The sequence below is a fragment of the Mustelus asterias genome, chromosome 28 (genome assembly GCF_964213995.1).
Source record: "Mustelus asterias chromosome 28, sMusAst1.hap1.1, whole genome shotgun sequence".
In the NCBI taxonomy this organism is placed as follows: domain Eukaryota; kingdom Metazoa; phylum Chordata; class Chondrichthyes; order Carcharhiniformes; family Triakidae; genus Mustelus; species Mustelus asterias.
Window position 1 is genome coordinate 20,621,111 of NC_135828.1, and position 17,367 is coordinate 20,638,477.

General features: G+C 46.6%; 1 protein-coding gene and 1 long non-coding RNA gene across 2 annotated transcripts; one reads left to right on the forward strand and one right to left on the reverse strand.

The window, feature by feature from the left end:
- Positions 1–7,209: 7,209 nt before the first annotated feature.
- znf488 (zinc finger protein 488) lies at positions 7,210–16,346 on the reverse strand. The gene is made up of 4 exons (XM_078199645.1): positions 16,138–16,346; positions 13,465–13,687; positions 12,683–12,914; positions 7,210–8,336 (listed from the first exon to the last, which is right to left on the reverse strand). Exons 2-4 carry the CDS (start codon positions 13,678–13,680, stop codon positions 7,210–7,212), a joined length of 1,575 nt encoding a protein of 524 aa, XP_078055771.1. The 5' UTR covers positions 13,681–13,687; positions 16,138–16,346.
- On the forward strand, positions 8,313–16,132 carry LOC144480298 (uncharacterized). Its single transcript, XR_013495640.1, has 3 exons — positions 8,313–8,584; positions 12,689–12,815; positions 14,962–16,132. It is a non-coding gene; the product is annotated as an uncharacterized LOC144480298 (long non-coding RNA).
- Positions 16,347–17,367: the final 1,021 nt, after the last annotated feature.

The window sequence follows — 17,367 nt, forward strand, 5'->3', positions numbered from 1 at the left end:
CACATCTTTGGACTGTGGGAGGAAACTGGAGCACCCGGAGGAAACCCACGCAGACACAGGGAGAATGTGCAAACTCCACACAGTCACCTGAGGCCAGAATTGAACCCGGGTCCCTCGTGCTGTGAGGCAGCAGTGCTAACCATTGCCACACCTTCCCTGCATTGACTGTGCCACAGCTCTATTTTCCTCATTGACTGTTTGCCCCAAAGTAATGCAATCAAGACCAGCCTTCCCCTCCCCTTTCCCCCACCCCCCTCACCTTCGGCATCTGGCAATTCAATTTGTCTAGGAGGGGGAACTCATGGCCCTAACCTCTCCTCCACCTGCCAGTGACACTACAGGAGCTCCTGTACTTAATAGATTTACAGTTCAGTGCATGATTTGCTTTTTTTAATGTAATCTCTCATGGATTGGCAACATTTGGTATCCATCCCTAAATGTCTGTCAACTGAAAGGCTTGCTGGGCCATTTCAGAATGTGGTTAAGAATCAATTTCGTAGATCTGGAGTCACATATCGGCCAAAGTGGTTAAGGATGGCACATTTCCTCCCCAAAAGGGGCAGTGGTGAACCAGAAATGGGAAAAAGAAAGTGCTGGAAAAACTCAGCAGGCCTGATAGCGTATGTAGAACAGAGTTAACATTTAGAGTCAGTGTGACTCTTTAAACAGAGGCGAGGTAGAAATGTGATGGGTTTTATGTTGTTATAAAGAGGGAGGGGCAGATGGAGCACAACAGAAAGTCGGGGATAGGTTAGAAGTCAGGTGAGATTAAATTACAAAGTTGCCATGGAACATAAGACAAAGGGGAGCGGTGATGATGGTGTTACATTCTAAAGCTTTACTCCAGGGTAGGTGTTAATAGCAGAATAAAGGTCAGCACTGTCTGAAAGCAAATTAGCACACTGTTAATAGCAGAGAAAGAGTTACGGCTGTCTGAAAGTAAAAGCATGAGAACAAGATACACCGGATGTTTAATGATACATTTAGTGAACCAAATGTGGCTTATATAGAGAGCTGGCCCATCTTGAAACATATTATCACTGATAGTTTTTATTCTTTTCATTGTTACCACATCAATGAATGATTTTACCGACCACATCAGCCCTGATTCATTTGGTAGTGCTCCACTTCCTGAGTCAGAAGATTGTCCGCTGAACTCCCAGTCCAAGTTTTGTGTGCAAAGAAATCTAGGCTCGCACTCCGGTGCAGCACTGAGGGAGTGTCAGAGGTGCCATCCTTAACCCAAGGCCTGTCTGCCTACAGAAATGGAGGTAAAAACAAGAATCACATGGCAGTATTTGGAGGACACGTAGGGGAGTTAAGCCTTGGCCAATATTTATACCCCATCCAACATCCCAAATATAGTCTTCATTACATTGCTGTTTACCACAGTTTGCTGTGTGCAAGTTGGCTGCAGGCTACTCCATGTAATAACCTCACAGCGCCAGGGACTCGGGTTCAATTCTGGCCTCAGGTACTGTCTATGTGGAGTTTGCACATTTTCCCCATACCTGCATGGGTTTCCTCCGGTGCTCCAGTTTCCTTCCATAGTCCAAAGATGTGCAGGTTAGGTGGACTGGCCATGGTAAATTGCTCCTTGGTGTCCAAAGATGTGTAGGTCAGGTAAATTAGCCATGATAAATGTGTGCGGTTACAAGAATAGGGAAGGTGGTCCTGTGTTACATACTCTTTTGGATAGGGTGCACTCTCAATGGGCAAATGGTATCCTTCTGCATTGTAGGGATTCTATGGATTCTATAGCAGTGAGGACATTTTAAAAAGTACTTAATTGTCTGTATAGTGTTTTGGGATGTCCTGTGAGCCGTGGAAGGTGCTCTATAAATGCAAATGTTTGGCAGAATCACAGTGAAAAGATGCGCATCTCCCCACGCATCCTAGGGGCTCTCAATAAAATGAGCAAGTGATCTGCATCACATCCCGTTGCTGGAAAACCTCCCAGGCAGTGGGACAGCAGCCTAGAGTTTCCCTGGTGGAGCTCCCGGCAATTTTACCAACACCCACCGCTCTCATTCCCGACACCAGGACGTTGGTAAAATTCAGTCCAAGGTCTCCCTTTGTGGCTGTTGTCGTGTTTTCTGCTGCTCCTGTGAAGCCCCTGTTTCTTTATTACTTTAAAGGCACTAAATTAGGCATGGACAAGTTGGGCCGAAGGGCCTGTTTCCATGCTGCAAACCTCTATGACTCTATTAAAGAAAGCTGTTGTGGTTCTTTTTAACCTTCTTGTTTAAAGTGACTACAGTAATGTGAAGGGTCGCCTTTGCAATTGTGGACGACTTGGGGAAACTTTTGAAATGTCAGGCAGAAAACTTGGAGGACTCACTGGAAGCGGGATTTTCCGGTCGCGCCCACCCCAAGACCGGAAATTCCCATCCGTCAAACGAACCCTAAAATAATCGGTCAAACTTTCCGTCCAGCCCCCGCGACAATTCCCCATGGCGGGCAGGACCGGAAAATGAACCTAAAATAAAAGTAAAGTTTATTTATTTATTGGTCACAAGTAAGGCTTACATTAACACTGCAATGAAGTCTCTGTGAAATTCCCCTGTATGTTTCTGAAATGCCTTGCCCGCGCTGTCCCACATAATCCAGGACAAATGTTGTCATTTGCACACACAGCCACCTGAATTACAAACATTTTTCCTCACCAGTCTGACCTGCCAGCACATTAACTGTCCCACAACCATCTTGGAAAGTACTTAGGTAAATGGAAATTACTGAGGATGCTGGAATCTAAAACAAAAACAAAAATGCTGGAAAATCTCAGCAGGTCTGACAGAATCCGTGTAGAGGAAGGGTTATCCAGACTCGAAATGTTGGCTCTATTTTCTCTCCACAGATGCTGTCAGACCTGCTGAGATTTTCCAGCATTTTCTGTGTTGGCTGCAAATAGCTCTGGAGGTGTGCAAGGCACCATATCAATGCAGATTAATATAAAAGCAAAATACTGCAGGCACTGGAGACATGAAATAAAAAGAGAATGGAGGGGTGGGGGGTGTTGGGGAGGGGTTCTGCAAGCCTGGTAGCATCTATGGAGAGAGCAACACGGTTAATATTTGGAGAGATGTCAGACTTTTCTTCAGATCGATATAATATTTATTTGGAAGTTAATGATTATCTATCGGGAATATATTGTGATTGGATAGATCAGTCAATGTATTTATTTCCCAAACGGGTTGATTGGTACATCTCAAATTCGGAGGCGTCCCTGACCATTGCTGGCCAGCAGTAATTGATGTGTGTAGATTTATATATTATCCGCACAGTCAGTGTGAATATTGAACACAATTTCTGTGCACATGGGAGTAAACCAAATTGACCACTTTTCAATCGGGAGTTGATGACTCGCTCCACAATCGATTTGGTATCTGAACTCGGAATTACCCTGTGAGCTGTGGCCACTTCAAAGGGCCAATCGTCAAGGGAAACTCCTAAAACCTGAATGTCAATTTCAACATCCCTTGGATGAGCTGCCCCTTTTGAATATTCGTTACCCAGCAACGATGGGCCAAAGGGCTTCTTTGTGCGCTGTATGGTTTCAAAGCCATTCAGCAAAGTGTCAACATTCACACCATACTAAGACAAATGTTAATTAAACTCCCAGTTGAGATCCACTGAATGCTAAGCTAATGCAAGAGAGCATTATTAGACTTTCGCTTTTTAATCTCAACAATTCAATTCGCCTGACCCAGATGCCTGTAACATTGATCCTGAATGACCAGTAGACTTGGTGAGACTAACATCCATCAACCACTCAATAAAATAGTCCTCTTCGCTTTGGCTAGATCAGGGTGATTGACAGAAATCCAGATAGGGGCACCTTTCTCTGGACTTGTGTATCATTGGTCAGTGTTTGTGCTTTGGCTTTGTGTCAAACAATCGACAGCACAACGGACTTTAGCGAGGTCTTTGACAAGGTACCGCATGGTAGGTTGTTACACAAGGTTAAATCTCACAGGATCTGGCTTGACGACAGAAGACAGAGGGTGGTTGCACAGGGTTGTTTTTCAAACTGGAGGTCTGTGACCAACGGTGTGCCTCAGGGATCGGTGCTGGGTCCACTGTTATTTGTTATTTATATTAATGATTTGGATGACACCAACATTGGTGGCATAGTGGATAGCGTAAAAGGTTATCTAGGATTGCAATGGGATCTTGATCAATTGGGCCAGTGGGCTCAATGGTAGATGGAGTTTAATTTAGATAAATCTGAGGTGATGCATTTTGGTAGATCGAATCGGGGCAGGACCTACTCAGCTAATGGTAGGGAGTTGGGGAGAGTTATAGAACAAAGAGATCTAGGAGTCCATGTTCATAGTTTCTTGAAAGTGAAGTCACAGGTGGACAGGGTGGTGAAGAACGCATTCGGCATGCTTGGTTTCATTGGTCAGAACATTGAATGCAGGAGTTGAGACATCTTGTGAAGTTGCACAAGACATTAGGAAGGCCACAATTAGAATATGTGTACAGTTCTGATCACCCTATTATATAAAGGATATTATTAAACTAGAGAGATTGCAGAAACGATTTGCTTGGATGCTACCGGGACTTGATGGTTTGAGTTATAAGGAGAGGCTGGATAGACTGGGACTTTTTTCCCTGGAGCATAGGAGGCTTAGGGGTGATCTTATAGAGGTCTGTAAAATAATGAAGGACATAGATAAGGTAGATAATCAACATCTTTTCCCAAAAGTAGGGGAGTCTAAAATTAGGGGGCATAGGTTTAAGATGAGAGGGAAGAGATACAAAAGGGTCCAGAGAGGTTTTTTTTTCACTCAGAAGGTGGTGAGTGTTTAGAACGAATTGCCAGAGGCAGTAGTAGAGGCAGATACAATTTTGTCTTTTAAAAGGCATTTAGACATTTACATGAGTAACATGGGTATAGGCTTATGGGCCAAATGCGGGCAATTGGGACTAATTCATAGAAATCATAGAAACCCTACAGTGCAGAAGGAGGCCATTCGGCCCATCGAGTCTGCACCGACCACAATCCCACCCAGGCCCTACCCCCACATATTTTACCCACTAATCCCTCTAACCTACACATCCCAGGACACTAAGGGGCAATTTTCTAACCTGGCCAATCAACCTAACCCGCACATCTTTGGACTGTGGGAGGAAACCGGAGCACCCGGAGGAAACCCACGCAGACACGAGAAGAATGTGCAAACTCCACACAGACAGTGACCCGAGCCGGGAATCGAACCCGGGACCTTGGAGCTGTGAAGCAGCAGTGCTAACCACTGTGCTACCGTGCCGCCCTAATTTAATGGTAAAAACTGGGCAGCATAGACAAGTTGGGCCGAATGGCCTGTTTCCATGCTGTAAACCTCTATGGCTCTATAACTCTATGACAATGGCTTCTTATCCTTCACAAATGAAATACTGAAAGAACATGGGCCTAACTGCCCCAGATCTGCTCACAGCCCTATTAAGAGTGCTACATGAAATAGACCCATTGCCAAGTGTGATCACTCATGTGTTTATGTGGCAATTTCAAAGCAATCATGAGGTTCTGTTCAGACAGATGATCAGCAACACACTTAATTTAGAAAGCTGCTGTGGAAATAGATTGTGTACAGTCTCCATATTGTGCTTGCATAATGTCAAACTGTGTCATTCATTAAAGGAGTTAGAATACAAGAATGGGTGGAACAAGTAAATCGCAAATATATACAGTGTATTCTCAAAAGTAATCATCCAAACAGAAAGAAATTAAAACTGAAGACCGCTTTTATCAGCTGCAGATTCTAGGCGCTAAATTAACAATATTTCCAAACAGGAATTTATTACTGTATGTAACTGTTATTCCACGCAACTTTGCAATTCTGAAGTTTATTGATAAGCGATTCAGATTGATTCTTCTGAAAATGCAACTTTGATTACACTCTTTGTATCCCGGTTTCTATTTCCAGTTCTGAATAAATCGGGTCTTTGTTTTGAAGATTATTATTTTTGTGATATTTAAGCTGCTTGAGCAGCCCAGATCACTAGTTTTTTTAAAGTGTCAGGCGGGCCATCAAGTCTGGTTCAGCTCCCTATGTTGCTTAAAGGATTCTACCCCAGTGTGTGGAATCAAGACATCACTTCCATCGTCCCATAAAGGCAAAAAGATAAACTGCAGATGCTGGAATCTGAAACAAAAAAACAGAAAATGCTGGAGAATCTCAGTAGGTCTGACAGCAGCTGTAGGGAGAATAAAACCAATAGGGGGGAGGGTGGGGATTTTCCCATCCTGCCCACCACAGGAATCGTGGGGTGGGGGTGACCATACAAAAGGTCCATTGACCTCGGGCGGGATTTCTGGAAACTGGAAAATCCTGCCCAATGTCTTGGTTCACTCCCCTCTCGCAATCCTGCTGCCCCGTTTTGCCGGTGTAATCAGCCTTGCACCTTTTTTAAGCAAGGTTGATTTCAATGTTAATGACATGATTAGCCGGTGGGACTGGAGGCCACTGAAGCCCCTGGGTGGTTGAGGGCAGGACCAGGCAGTGGCAAGGGGCACTGGCACTGCCAGCCTGGCACCCTGGCACTGTCCACTGGGCACCTGGCAGTGCCAAGGGGGCAGGTCCTGAGGGGGCTGGTGGGTGGAGCCTGACAGGGGGCAGGCTGGGGTAGTGGGACCGGGGGGGGGGGGCGGGGGGGGGAACTCTGCAGAGGGGGAGTTGGTGGACCAGCTGGGGCAACGATCGGGGGAGGGGGGAGCAGGCCATCCTGACTCAAAATGTTTGTGGGACATGGGTGGCACTGGCTGGGCCAACATATATTGCCCATCCCTAAGCGTCCTTGAACTGAGTGGCTTGCTGGGGCCATTTCAAAGGGCAGTTTAGAGTCAACCACATTGCTGTGACTCTGTGACATGTAGGCCAGGCCGGGTAGGGACGGCAGATTTCCTTCCCTAAAGGACGAGTGAACCGGATGGGTTTTTCCGACTATCGGCAAAGGTTTCATGGTTATTCATAGATTCTTAATTCCAAATTTTGTTTGTTGAATTCAATTTCCACCATCTGCCTTGGCAGGATTCGAACCCGGGTCCCCCAAAGCATTAGCTGAGTTTCTGGATTAATAGCGATAATACCACTAGGCCATTGCCTCCCCATTGCCTCGATTGTCACTCCACAAATGCTGCCAGACCTGCTGAGATTTTCCAGCATTCCTCCCAGAGTCCCTCCCAATTTGAATCCGGAACCCTCAGTTGTGGGATGTCATGTGTCGCGACAGGTGGTGGCGCTCCCTGAAGAATTCGTTACAGATGGGACATGTCAATTTGTCCTCCCTCCTCCTCTGGCTGGGGTAGTCGGCCGCGTACTCCTTTTTGTGGTGCGACCGCATGTGGAAGACCAGGTCGGAGGTCATGCGAAACGAGGCGTTGCATTTGGCGCACCAGTTCTGGGAGGAGACGGCGAAGGAGGTGTAGGAGGGCGGGAGCAGAGTCAGTGAGGAGGTGGACTGTAGCTGGACTCCCGCGGGCTTGGGCCACAATTCAGTGGTGTACACGAACGGGCTGCTGGCTGTCAGGCTGGTGTGCAAGACCTGAGCGTTGTTCAGCTCAGCGCCCAGGAATTTGGAGCCCAAGAGATTGGCGTGGCCCAGGAGGTGAGACGGAGCGAGGGGGTCGGCCAAATCCCTGGCCAGCTGGAGAGAAGTCCCTTCTCCCGTCCTCCGGCCCGGCTGGCAGAAGGCACTCTTCTGATCCCCCCGGGCGCTGGAGGGCAACACCGAGGAGAAAGCACTCCCGCTGGAACTGAGAACCACGTCTGTCCTCAGCCCCAGCTTGCTGCTGAATTCAGGGCCACCCTCTTTGCCGTTGCCCTCGGCTTTGCCCCTCTCCCTCAGCCGGCGAACCTCGGTAAAGGCGCTGCTGCTGTTGTGTTGAGACCAATCCTTCCTCAGGACAAACCGGTCCGAGTTGAGTTTCCAAACGGAGAGGGCGAGGGCAGGGCGAACGCCCATCTCCTCCTTGGAGCCGCCGCCCTGATCGCTGACCCTCAAGTTGTTGGTTTTCTCCAACAAGACCGTCTTCCTGACCCTGTTCTCCTCTCCCCCGTCCTGTTTCCTCTTGCCGGCGTTCTTCCCCGTCCCCGGTCGCCCCTCGTTCTTCCTGGAGTGCTCCAGGTCGTGGGCAATCCTGTGGAAGTTGGTCACCCTCTCCTTGTCTCTGATCTCTGTGGTCTTGGACGGGCCGCCGGGGCCAAAGCCGAGCGCTTGGACATCTCTCCAGGGCAGAGAATCCTTCCCCTTGCCGCACAGGAATCGAACATGGGCCAAGTAAGGGTTCTCATATTTCAGTTCCTGGTCACAGTCCCCGCACCTGAAAGCTGGCACAAAGAAGAAAATTGCAATTAACAACTGCACATGCACTTCTCTCTACCCATATTTACCTGGCGGAATAGGTAAGGAAATTAAAGTTCTGTCTGTGTGTACACTCCGCCACGTCCCTTTTGACTTGAAAACACAGCGAAATACTGCGGGGGGAGGGGACTCAGCAAGTGCTGCTAGCGTCTGGACAGAGAAAGGTAACGTTTCGTGTCTGTGTGACTTCTTGGAGTTGCAGAAAGATTGAAAGGTAATGTGTTTTGAAAATACTTTTGAAATACTGTCACTGTTGCATTGTAGGTTAGGTGGACTGGCCATGCTAAATTGCCCCTTAATGTCCAAAGATGTATAGGTTAGGTGGGTTGGCCGTGCTAAATTATCCCTTACTGTCCAAAGATGTGTAGGTTAGGTAGATTAGCCAATGGTAAATGTTTGGGGTTGTGGGGATGAGGCGGAGATAGGAATTGGGTAAAATACTCATAGATGCATTGAAACGTAGGAAATAGAAGCAGGAGTAGGCCATTCGGCTCTTCATGTCTGCTCCACCATCCATTTTAATCATGGTTGATCATCAAATTCAATTTCCTGATTCCACCTTACCCCCATATCCCTTGATCCCTTTAGCCCCAAGAGCTATCATAGAATCCCTACAGTGCAGAAGGAGGCCATTAGACCCATCGAGTCTGCACCACAGCCCCACCCAGGCCCTATCCCTGCAACCCCACGTATTTAACCTGCTAGTCCACTGACACTAAGGAGCAACTGAGAGTGGCCGGTTCGCCTAATCTGCACATCCTTGAAGTGTGGGAGAAAACTGGAGCACCTGGAGCAAATCCACACAGACATGGGGAGAGTCCCCGGAGGCAAGAATTGAACCCAGGTTGCCGGCGCTGTGAGGCAGCAGTGCTAACCACTGTGCCACCGTGCCGCCCTAATCTAATTTCTTCTTGAAATCACACAGCGTTCTGGCCTCGACTACTTTCTGACGTAGTGAATTCCACACATGACCACTCTCTTGGTGAAGAAATTTCTCTTCACTTCAGTCCTAAAAGCTTTATCCCTTATCCTCAAACAATGATCCCTAGTCCTGGACTCTGTCAGAGAATCAGTGCAGACTCGATGGGCTGAATGGCCTCCTTCTGCACTGTAGGGAATCTATAATTCCACAACTCCCAGCAGTCAATTTACACAGAGCAACTTTTGACAAAGTGATTTTTTTACTCCACTCTGAGAGTCTTTGGAACTCTCTTCCTAAAAAAAGGAGTTGGAAGCAGAATATTTGAGTATTTTTAAGGCAGAGGTGAATAGATTCTTGATAAGCAAGGGGGTGAAAAGTTGTGGGGGGGGGGCGGGAGAGAGGGTAGGTGGAATGCAGATTTGGAGTTACTATCAGATCAGTCATGTTCTTATTGAATGGCCCTACTGGTCTGTGTGTTTCTTGTGTGAAAATGAACATGGCGCTGTTTAAGGTGCATTAGCTGGAGGGTTAAATATTGCTGGTGCAGGAATTCCTCTGGCCGCCTGCAAAATATTGTGGGGGTGCGGGGGAGGGGGGGGGTGCTGTAAGGGGAAACCTGAGCTTAGTTGTCCAAAACGTCAACCCTCCCGCTGTGCAGCACTTCCTCAGTACTCCACAGAGTGTCAGCCTAGATTATGTACTCATGTCCCCGGAATAGACTCGAACCTGCCGTCCAGGGCCTGAGAGGATCAGCAAAGGCGGTGTCTCTGAACACGGCACAGTAAAATGCGGGCGAGGGGCTGGTCATGCGATTATTATTGAAAATGCAGCAGACAGTAATATTAAAACAGGGATCACAAAGCATTGAACTCAATCATAAAACGTTACAGCATGGAGGGTGGCCATTCGGGCTGACAGGACCTGCTTGTCTTTGAGTGCAGCTCAGTTAGTCCTCCACCCTCCACCACCTTTCCGTAGCCCTTCGTACTTGAACCTCCTCACCACTTCAGATAAGATGAGGAGAAATGTTTTCACTCAGAGAGCGGTCAGCCTGTGGGACTCGCTAACACAAAGCAGTTGAGGCCAAAACATTGAATGTTTTCAAGAAGCAGTTAGATATAACTCCTGGGGTGAATGAGGATCACAGGATATTGGGGGAAAGCAAGATCAGGCGATTGACAAAAGCAAATTACTGAGGATGCTGGAATCTGAAACAAAAACAGAAAATGCTGAAAAATTTCAACAGGTCTGACAGCATCTGTGATGTGGAGATGCCGGCGTTGGACTGAGGTGGCCACTGTAAGAAGACTCACAACACCAGGTTAAAGTCCAACAGGTTTAGTTGGTATCACGAGCTTTCGGAGCGCTGCTCCTTCATCAGGTGAGCATCTGTGGAGAGAGAACAAAGTCTCATCCAGACTCGAAACGTTAGTTTTATTCTCTCCCCGCAGACCTACTGAGATTTTCCAGCATTTTCTGTGATCAGGCTACTGAGTTGGATGATCAGCCGCGATCATGAGGAATGGTGGAGCAGGTTGGGTGGGCTGAATGGCCTCCTCCTGTTCCTAGTCTCCATGTTTCTATAAAAGACTCACATTGACCCTACCTCCACCATCCTCTCAGGCAGCGCATTCCACATCTTAACCCAACTCGCTGCGCTTTTTTTAAAAGTGTGTCCTCATGTCCATTGGTTCTTTTTGTCAGTCGCCTTAAATCAATATCCTCCGGATCTCCGCCCTTTTGTATAACGTTTGCAATAGAAGCGTATGTGATAGGAAAACATGACTGTTCATTCTTTTTTACCTACGGCTTGTCTAATTCAAAAGACGGCTGGAGTAACATGGCTCGGTGTCACTTATTGAAAAAATATAAGCACTTTCTCACCCTAAACTCAGTGGACTCTATAGAGTCCATGCATACCATTGGGCACAGACAGACATTGACAGGAGTGCTATGGGTGCTGACAAATAGGTCATGAAGAATAGTGCCACTTTGCATAGACTCAGTGTGGCGATTGGGGTTACGGTGCAATCAAATTTAACAGAAATAAAACAATGTGGTCTCGGGTGATCATATACTTTCTGTCTTAATGTGCTTATAGCATACGTATTGATATGTTATCCTTTATAAATAAAGGGTGGCACTAGCAAAAGGTACTGCCTGGAGCTAAAAGGAAGGTCGTTTTAAAACATGTTGAAATGTACATGGTTAATGTTACATTTTTCGTTCTTCCATTTACCATGTTGGTAGCGATTGGATTGTGGGAGCCCTGTTCTATTCGACTTGATGGACTGAATCTGAAAGAGGCCGAAGCATTTGTGCTTCCCCCCCCCGCGGCCTTGAGGACGGCAGTGCTCGGGATTGCGATGTGTTGAATCTATTTAACCCAGCGATATCAGGGAGGCCAGGCTCTGTCGCAGACCGATTGTGGTGCAGAACTACCCCAAAATTTCCGCCTGCCGACTGCCCTTCAGCCCTCGTGTTGTTAAGTGTGTCTGTCAATTCCAAAGCCTTTCACTGACCGATCAATGACAATTAATGCCAAACTCGGCGACTGTTATTTTGCACCATTGTGTCCTCTCCATTGAGACCTGACTGTCAGAATTCATGTATCACTGGCAGTTTGGTTTGTGAGTTTGGATCGTCACCCCTTTTTCCCGCTATGTTATTTTGAACACATCGATTTATCTCGATTAGGTTGACTCTTTCAAAAAGCGAGGGGTGCTACTCCAAGCACGTTGTGCAAATTTTGTTTGAGGTTACCTTTTAAAAATCTATGTTTAATACATTTCATTCTTAATCCATTTGTTTGGCCTAAAATAAAAACAGAAAAGGCTGGATAAACTCAGCGGGTCTGGCAGCGTCGGTGAAGAGAGAAACATGTCCCGCATAGAATCGACCCTTCTGCATAAGGGTCTGTGTGTAAAAGCGTCACTTAGACTGGAAACGTTGGCCGCAATTCTCCGCCGCCGTTGCCGACGAGAACGGAGAATCTGGCGCTCAGCCAAATCTCCATCCGCTGCAGCGGGACCGGGATAATCCGGGCCGCGGGCGAGAACGGAGAATTCCGTCCATTTGACTCTTGTTTCTGGTCGGGGATGCTGCCTGAGTTTATCCAACATTTTCTGTTTTTATTTCAAGATTTCCACTATTTCGCTGCCATTTGTTGTATGTTCTACTTGTCCATTTTAAGCAACTACTATCTTATGGGTAAAACCCATCAACCTGATTCATCCTAGCGCCAGTCGGGTTTAGATTTGTTTTTGCAAGTTGGCAAAACATACTTTAAATATGCCTTGGATGAGGTGGGGGGTGGGGGGAGGGGGGGTTGTGTTACACAATTTGTTCTCTCTCATTCTCTGTTTCCTCAGGGTTGTGGCTGTTACTCACCGTTAGAGCCAGCTCGGGTCTTGATATCAGTGAAACCCAGCAATGTGGAGAGCTCCCGGTCGTACCACACGAACAGCTCCTCGTCTTTGCCGATCCTGCGGGTGGAGCGGTAGTACAGCTGCCCACTCTTCAGGTACGCTTCCAAATTCTGTTCCTTGGGGTTGTTGGCCGCCTGCACAAGCCTCAACCAGGACACCCCGTCGGTGGAGCTGTTCATGGCAGTTGCATCGACCTAAATGCAAACACACGTTCCAAGTGAGGTCTTAAATAACTTACTCGAATTCCACAAATGCAGTATGTTTTTTTATATATAAAAGAACCACTTGGCCAGCTTGGATAAAGTGGCGATTTGGTGCCACATGCATTTTAGTCACTTCTGACACAGTCTGCAATGGAACCCTTCCATTGAAATATCCATCCAGGGGCATGGGGGAGGTCTAACAGTAGATTAATCGACCATGATGCTCGAGTGGCGGAGCAAGAGCTCGATGGGCCGAATGACCTGCCCCTTTGCTCCTGTTTCCTCCGATCCTAACCACAACAAAAATGAAGCTCTGTCGGTTTTGTCATTACCGACGCCACGTAGAATTTCCTCCCTGAAGCAAACTTTTAAAAACCGTCTTTAAGAAAAAAAAAGCTTCAACCCTCCTTCATCCATCTCAAGGAGGGTTTGGTTTGGACATTTTCCCCCCCGAGTGTTACTGACCCATGTCAGCCCCAATCCTACATTCAGTGTAATGCCAAGGCCAGTGTCTCTCCCTGGGTCATGTAGGATTTCTTACCCTGAACACGTAGGGGACACTTCTTCGGTCCGAGGACTTCAACGCTATGAAAGCTATAGTGTCATAAAAGGTGTTCTGGAGGATGCAGGGGCCGAAGATCGCGTCCTCAGGGATCTCCCGGGTAATGTGCACACTGGTTAAAATGTCAGTGAAGTGATGATGTAGAAATTTGTTGTCGCCTGCCCATAGTCCCTTAGAGAAAGGGGTAAGTTCCATAGCGCACCTGCGACAGACAAGATGGGATAGTTTAATTACTCGGGGTGGTTTTATCTCGGTGCGAGTGTATCAAAGCAGCACGTTACACGGCCCTAACGCCGCTAAATATGTTGGCGGAAGATGGGCGATATTCAGAATACATGAATAGAGACAGCTCCCACACCTTGTTCCCAATTAAACAATTCAATCACAGCGAATACCTGAAACATTGCATCTGTAACCATTATTTTTAAAACACCGTGCAACTGATTATTTTAAAAGCACATCAGGTCGGAATCCCTATTTTGTAGTTGATACAGATGCAAGTCTCCACGAGCCAGTGGAAATCTGAACTCCCCTAAAACAATTGGAAAGGGCGTTTTGGCATAAGTAGCATTCTGTTGCATCGGCCCCGTTTCTGTCCCGTCCTCTCATACTCCACAACCTCCAGTCAACATTATCCCAGAACTTTAAAATTGTTGGGGCTAAACAGTATCGGGGAAATAAATGTTGCCTTCGCACTGTGGGCAGACAGAAACATAAGCCTAACACGTTATCACATTTTCAGGCGATTTTTTAAGCGGGTGAGGATGCATATGGAGCTAAATATTGTAAATGATTTGACATCCATCTCGCCGGTTTTAAACGCATTAGAATCATAAACGAGATTGATCGATGTGAAATGTAATTGGCTATTTTAACGAAGCATTTCTGGGTCTGATAGCTATTAATTGCAATACAAATAAATAGATCGATTGTGCAACCAACTAGTTGAAGGGTCAACATCTTGCTAATCTGCAGGATGGTTTTTTTTCGGCGCATTTGTTGGATGAGAGACATTTGGAGCTCCTGAAGAGTCCCAGGCAGCTGGTGTGGCAAAGTTATCGACCATTTTGACATTCCTGATGGTGTAACTGTAGCCGAGATGCTCTTATCTAATCTCCCTTGGAATGGGTGATACTGTGCTCACCACAGGCGAAGCGATGTTGATCATGTGTGACAATTCTGGCGGATCTCTTCCCATTTGAAGCACTTTCCAAATATCTTAGCATGGAGAGCTCATACCCAAATGAGCTGATCTGGGAGCTGGCGTTGAATGAATATGTCCACGACATTCAATAATGACAAGGGTGGTGACATAGATTAGTAAAGATACGAATATTTATATTAATAAAACACAAACCCTTGCCGATAAATCTTCACGTTTTGATCTCGGTCTTAGGTTCGATTAGAAACCCGCTGATTGTGACATTAACGTATTCTCTCTCGCTCTCTCTTCATTCCTGACTCCCCCCCCCGCAGCTCAAAGCAGATCCATTCAAACCCTTTCACATCTCAAATGGCGAAATAACTTCTCCGGCTCTCACTCTGCGATCCGGTGACACTTGGAAGTATGGTACCGTATTTTAGCGCCCATTCATCCGCCTCCTCTCCTTACAGCGAATTCAAATCTGTCTTCGATACCACAATGCCGAAGAGACACGCGTGCAAAATCAATTTGACATGAAGACGCCAAGATCAACATAATTATCTCCACTGCAAAAGGCAGCGACTGTAAGGAAGCAACCCAAGCCACAAATTCTTCCCCCCGCTGAACAGCCCCACTGTTTGGAAGGACGAATTGGCAAGAGTGGGGCTTGCGGCTAGATCGGCAGGGTTAAATCAGGTTGTGCTCCGTCGTTAGCTGCCCATTCACGGTGATTTGATTGGCAAACCGACTGGTCCAAAGCCTCACAAAAGTAGATGTGGGTGAAAGCCTCCCTCTCCCTCTCTCTCCCATTGTGCATCATAGGAAAGTCAGGGGACTGATGCGTATCAACTCACCGAGGCTGATCCCCCATTGTCTGTCCATCTGTCTCCTGTTTAGCTACGGCCTCTTTATCTCCGACCAGCAGCAAGTGTTAATATGTTGAAACGCACCATTTTATATATATATTTTTTTGCGCTATCAACGATCGCCATTAATTAATGTTAGGGTTGCTTGAAGTGATTTAAAATTAAGGGGGGAATGGCAGATTATAAAATTATATTCAAGCTACACCCAATTCTAAACCAAGGTTGAATATTTCATTACATCCTCATTACGCCAGCAAATTGTCGTTTTTACATCATACCCAGTCCTTGATTTTGAAGTGCACAAGATTAAATAAACAAGCTCGCGTCTAAAGGGTTACTAACAGTAACATCATGTTTTCATCATCACTGAATAATTTAGGACGCGATCAGAATCTAGCCTGTATATTTAAAGCGTGGCTGATGTTTTAGCATCCCCCCCCCCCCCCCCGCCCAAAAAATAAGAAGGTTTAGAACCAGATATCGGGCATCCCGCCACAGTCCATGCACACCATCGCATCAAGTCACAAATGCAGCTTTCATTTACCGGTGTCAGCCGACGGATTTCCTGAGAATCGATCCCTCCACACTTTTTTTTCCACCCTCCACCCTCCCCACCACCCCTCCTCCTTCCCCCCCCGCCACCTTGTTCAGGTGCACAAGCTTCTTGTGGACGCCGCGATTCCTGAAACTGCGAGTGGACGCTGGCGAGCGCTGGCTGGGTGCGAATGGCACTTTGTCCCGCTGCCCGAGACACTTTTCCTTTTGGAACATCATTTGCTCAGTGAAGCGTGACCAAACAATCTCAGAGCTCTTCCGCTTGCATACACCCCTCAATTGGCACTTTCATTGGTGAGCTACACACGGAGCAATTCTAATAATGAACGCATGGGAACCCGACCACTCGCAGTTCATTTAAAACAGCATTTAATAGCGCCCTACACACCATTCTCCACGTTTATGCACAGAAATGGCTGAAACAAGAACAGTGTCTTACATTCAGATGTGATAACAATCCATTTAGGACGTGTGGCGTATCTAATCTAAAATCAGAAGTAAAAAGTGTTGCATATCAGTTTGGATACAGCAAAAGTTTATCAAACCCCTAAATTGGCGGTAGCGTTTACTATCCAGGGCTAATTATTGTTATTTATTTTCTAAATGGATAAATAAATAGGGGGCGAGCTACCTGAAGTCGTACAGTGGTTTTGCTATGGAAAGCATTATGTAAGGTCAAATTGGAAATCGATTTTAAATAATACAGACACGCTGGTGCCTAGGTATGATCCGCTCTCGAGAAATCTCTCAGCCAAACACTATGAATTCTAAGCGTAAAAGATTCACGACGGACTTCTGAATCCTAAAATGGATCGATCATTTTAAGAATCGGCCTCACGAGTCTTTAATGCCGACCAAATAAAAAAGCTGAGGTCACTCACACTGCAGTGAATTGTCAGATTAAATCATTAGGATCCACGGTTCTGCTGGTAATTAAGTGCCCACCTTGGGCAGGGTTGAACCCAGTTCCGCACTGTGCATTGTCTGAGAAGTGAGCATTTTCTTTGGAACCTGCCGTACAACCGAGATAAGACGGTGACAAATGATGGGTTGATTCCTAAACAGTCAACACCATTGTTTTACCGCCTTGACAGAACGTCCGAGGTAATACATTATTTATAAAGAATACCACCAGGTTTAAGGGATGGGGGGAGGGGGGGGGGGGGGGGAACACCCTCATTGAATTCACTTAACGCCAATCGCTCAACAAAAATATTGTCACACACACAAATAAATATCTTATCGAGATTGGAAAGTTTATCCAGCATGGACAATGACTCTTCTATCCAGTGCGTTAATCACATTCGGAAAGTGACC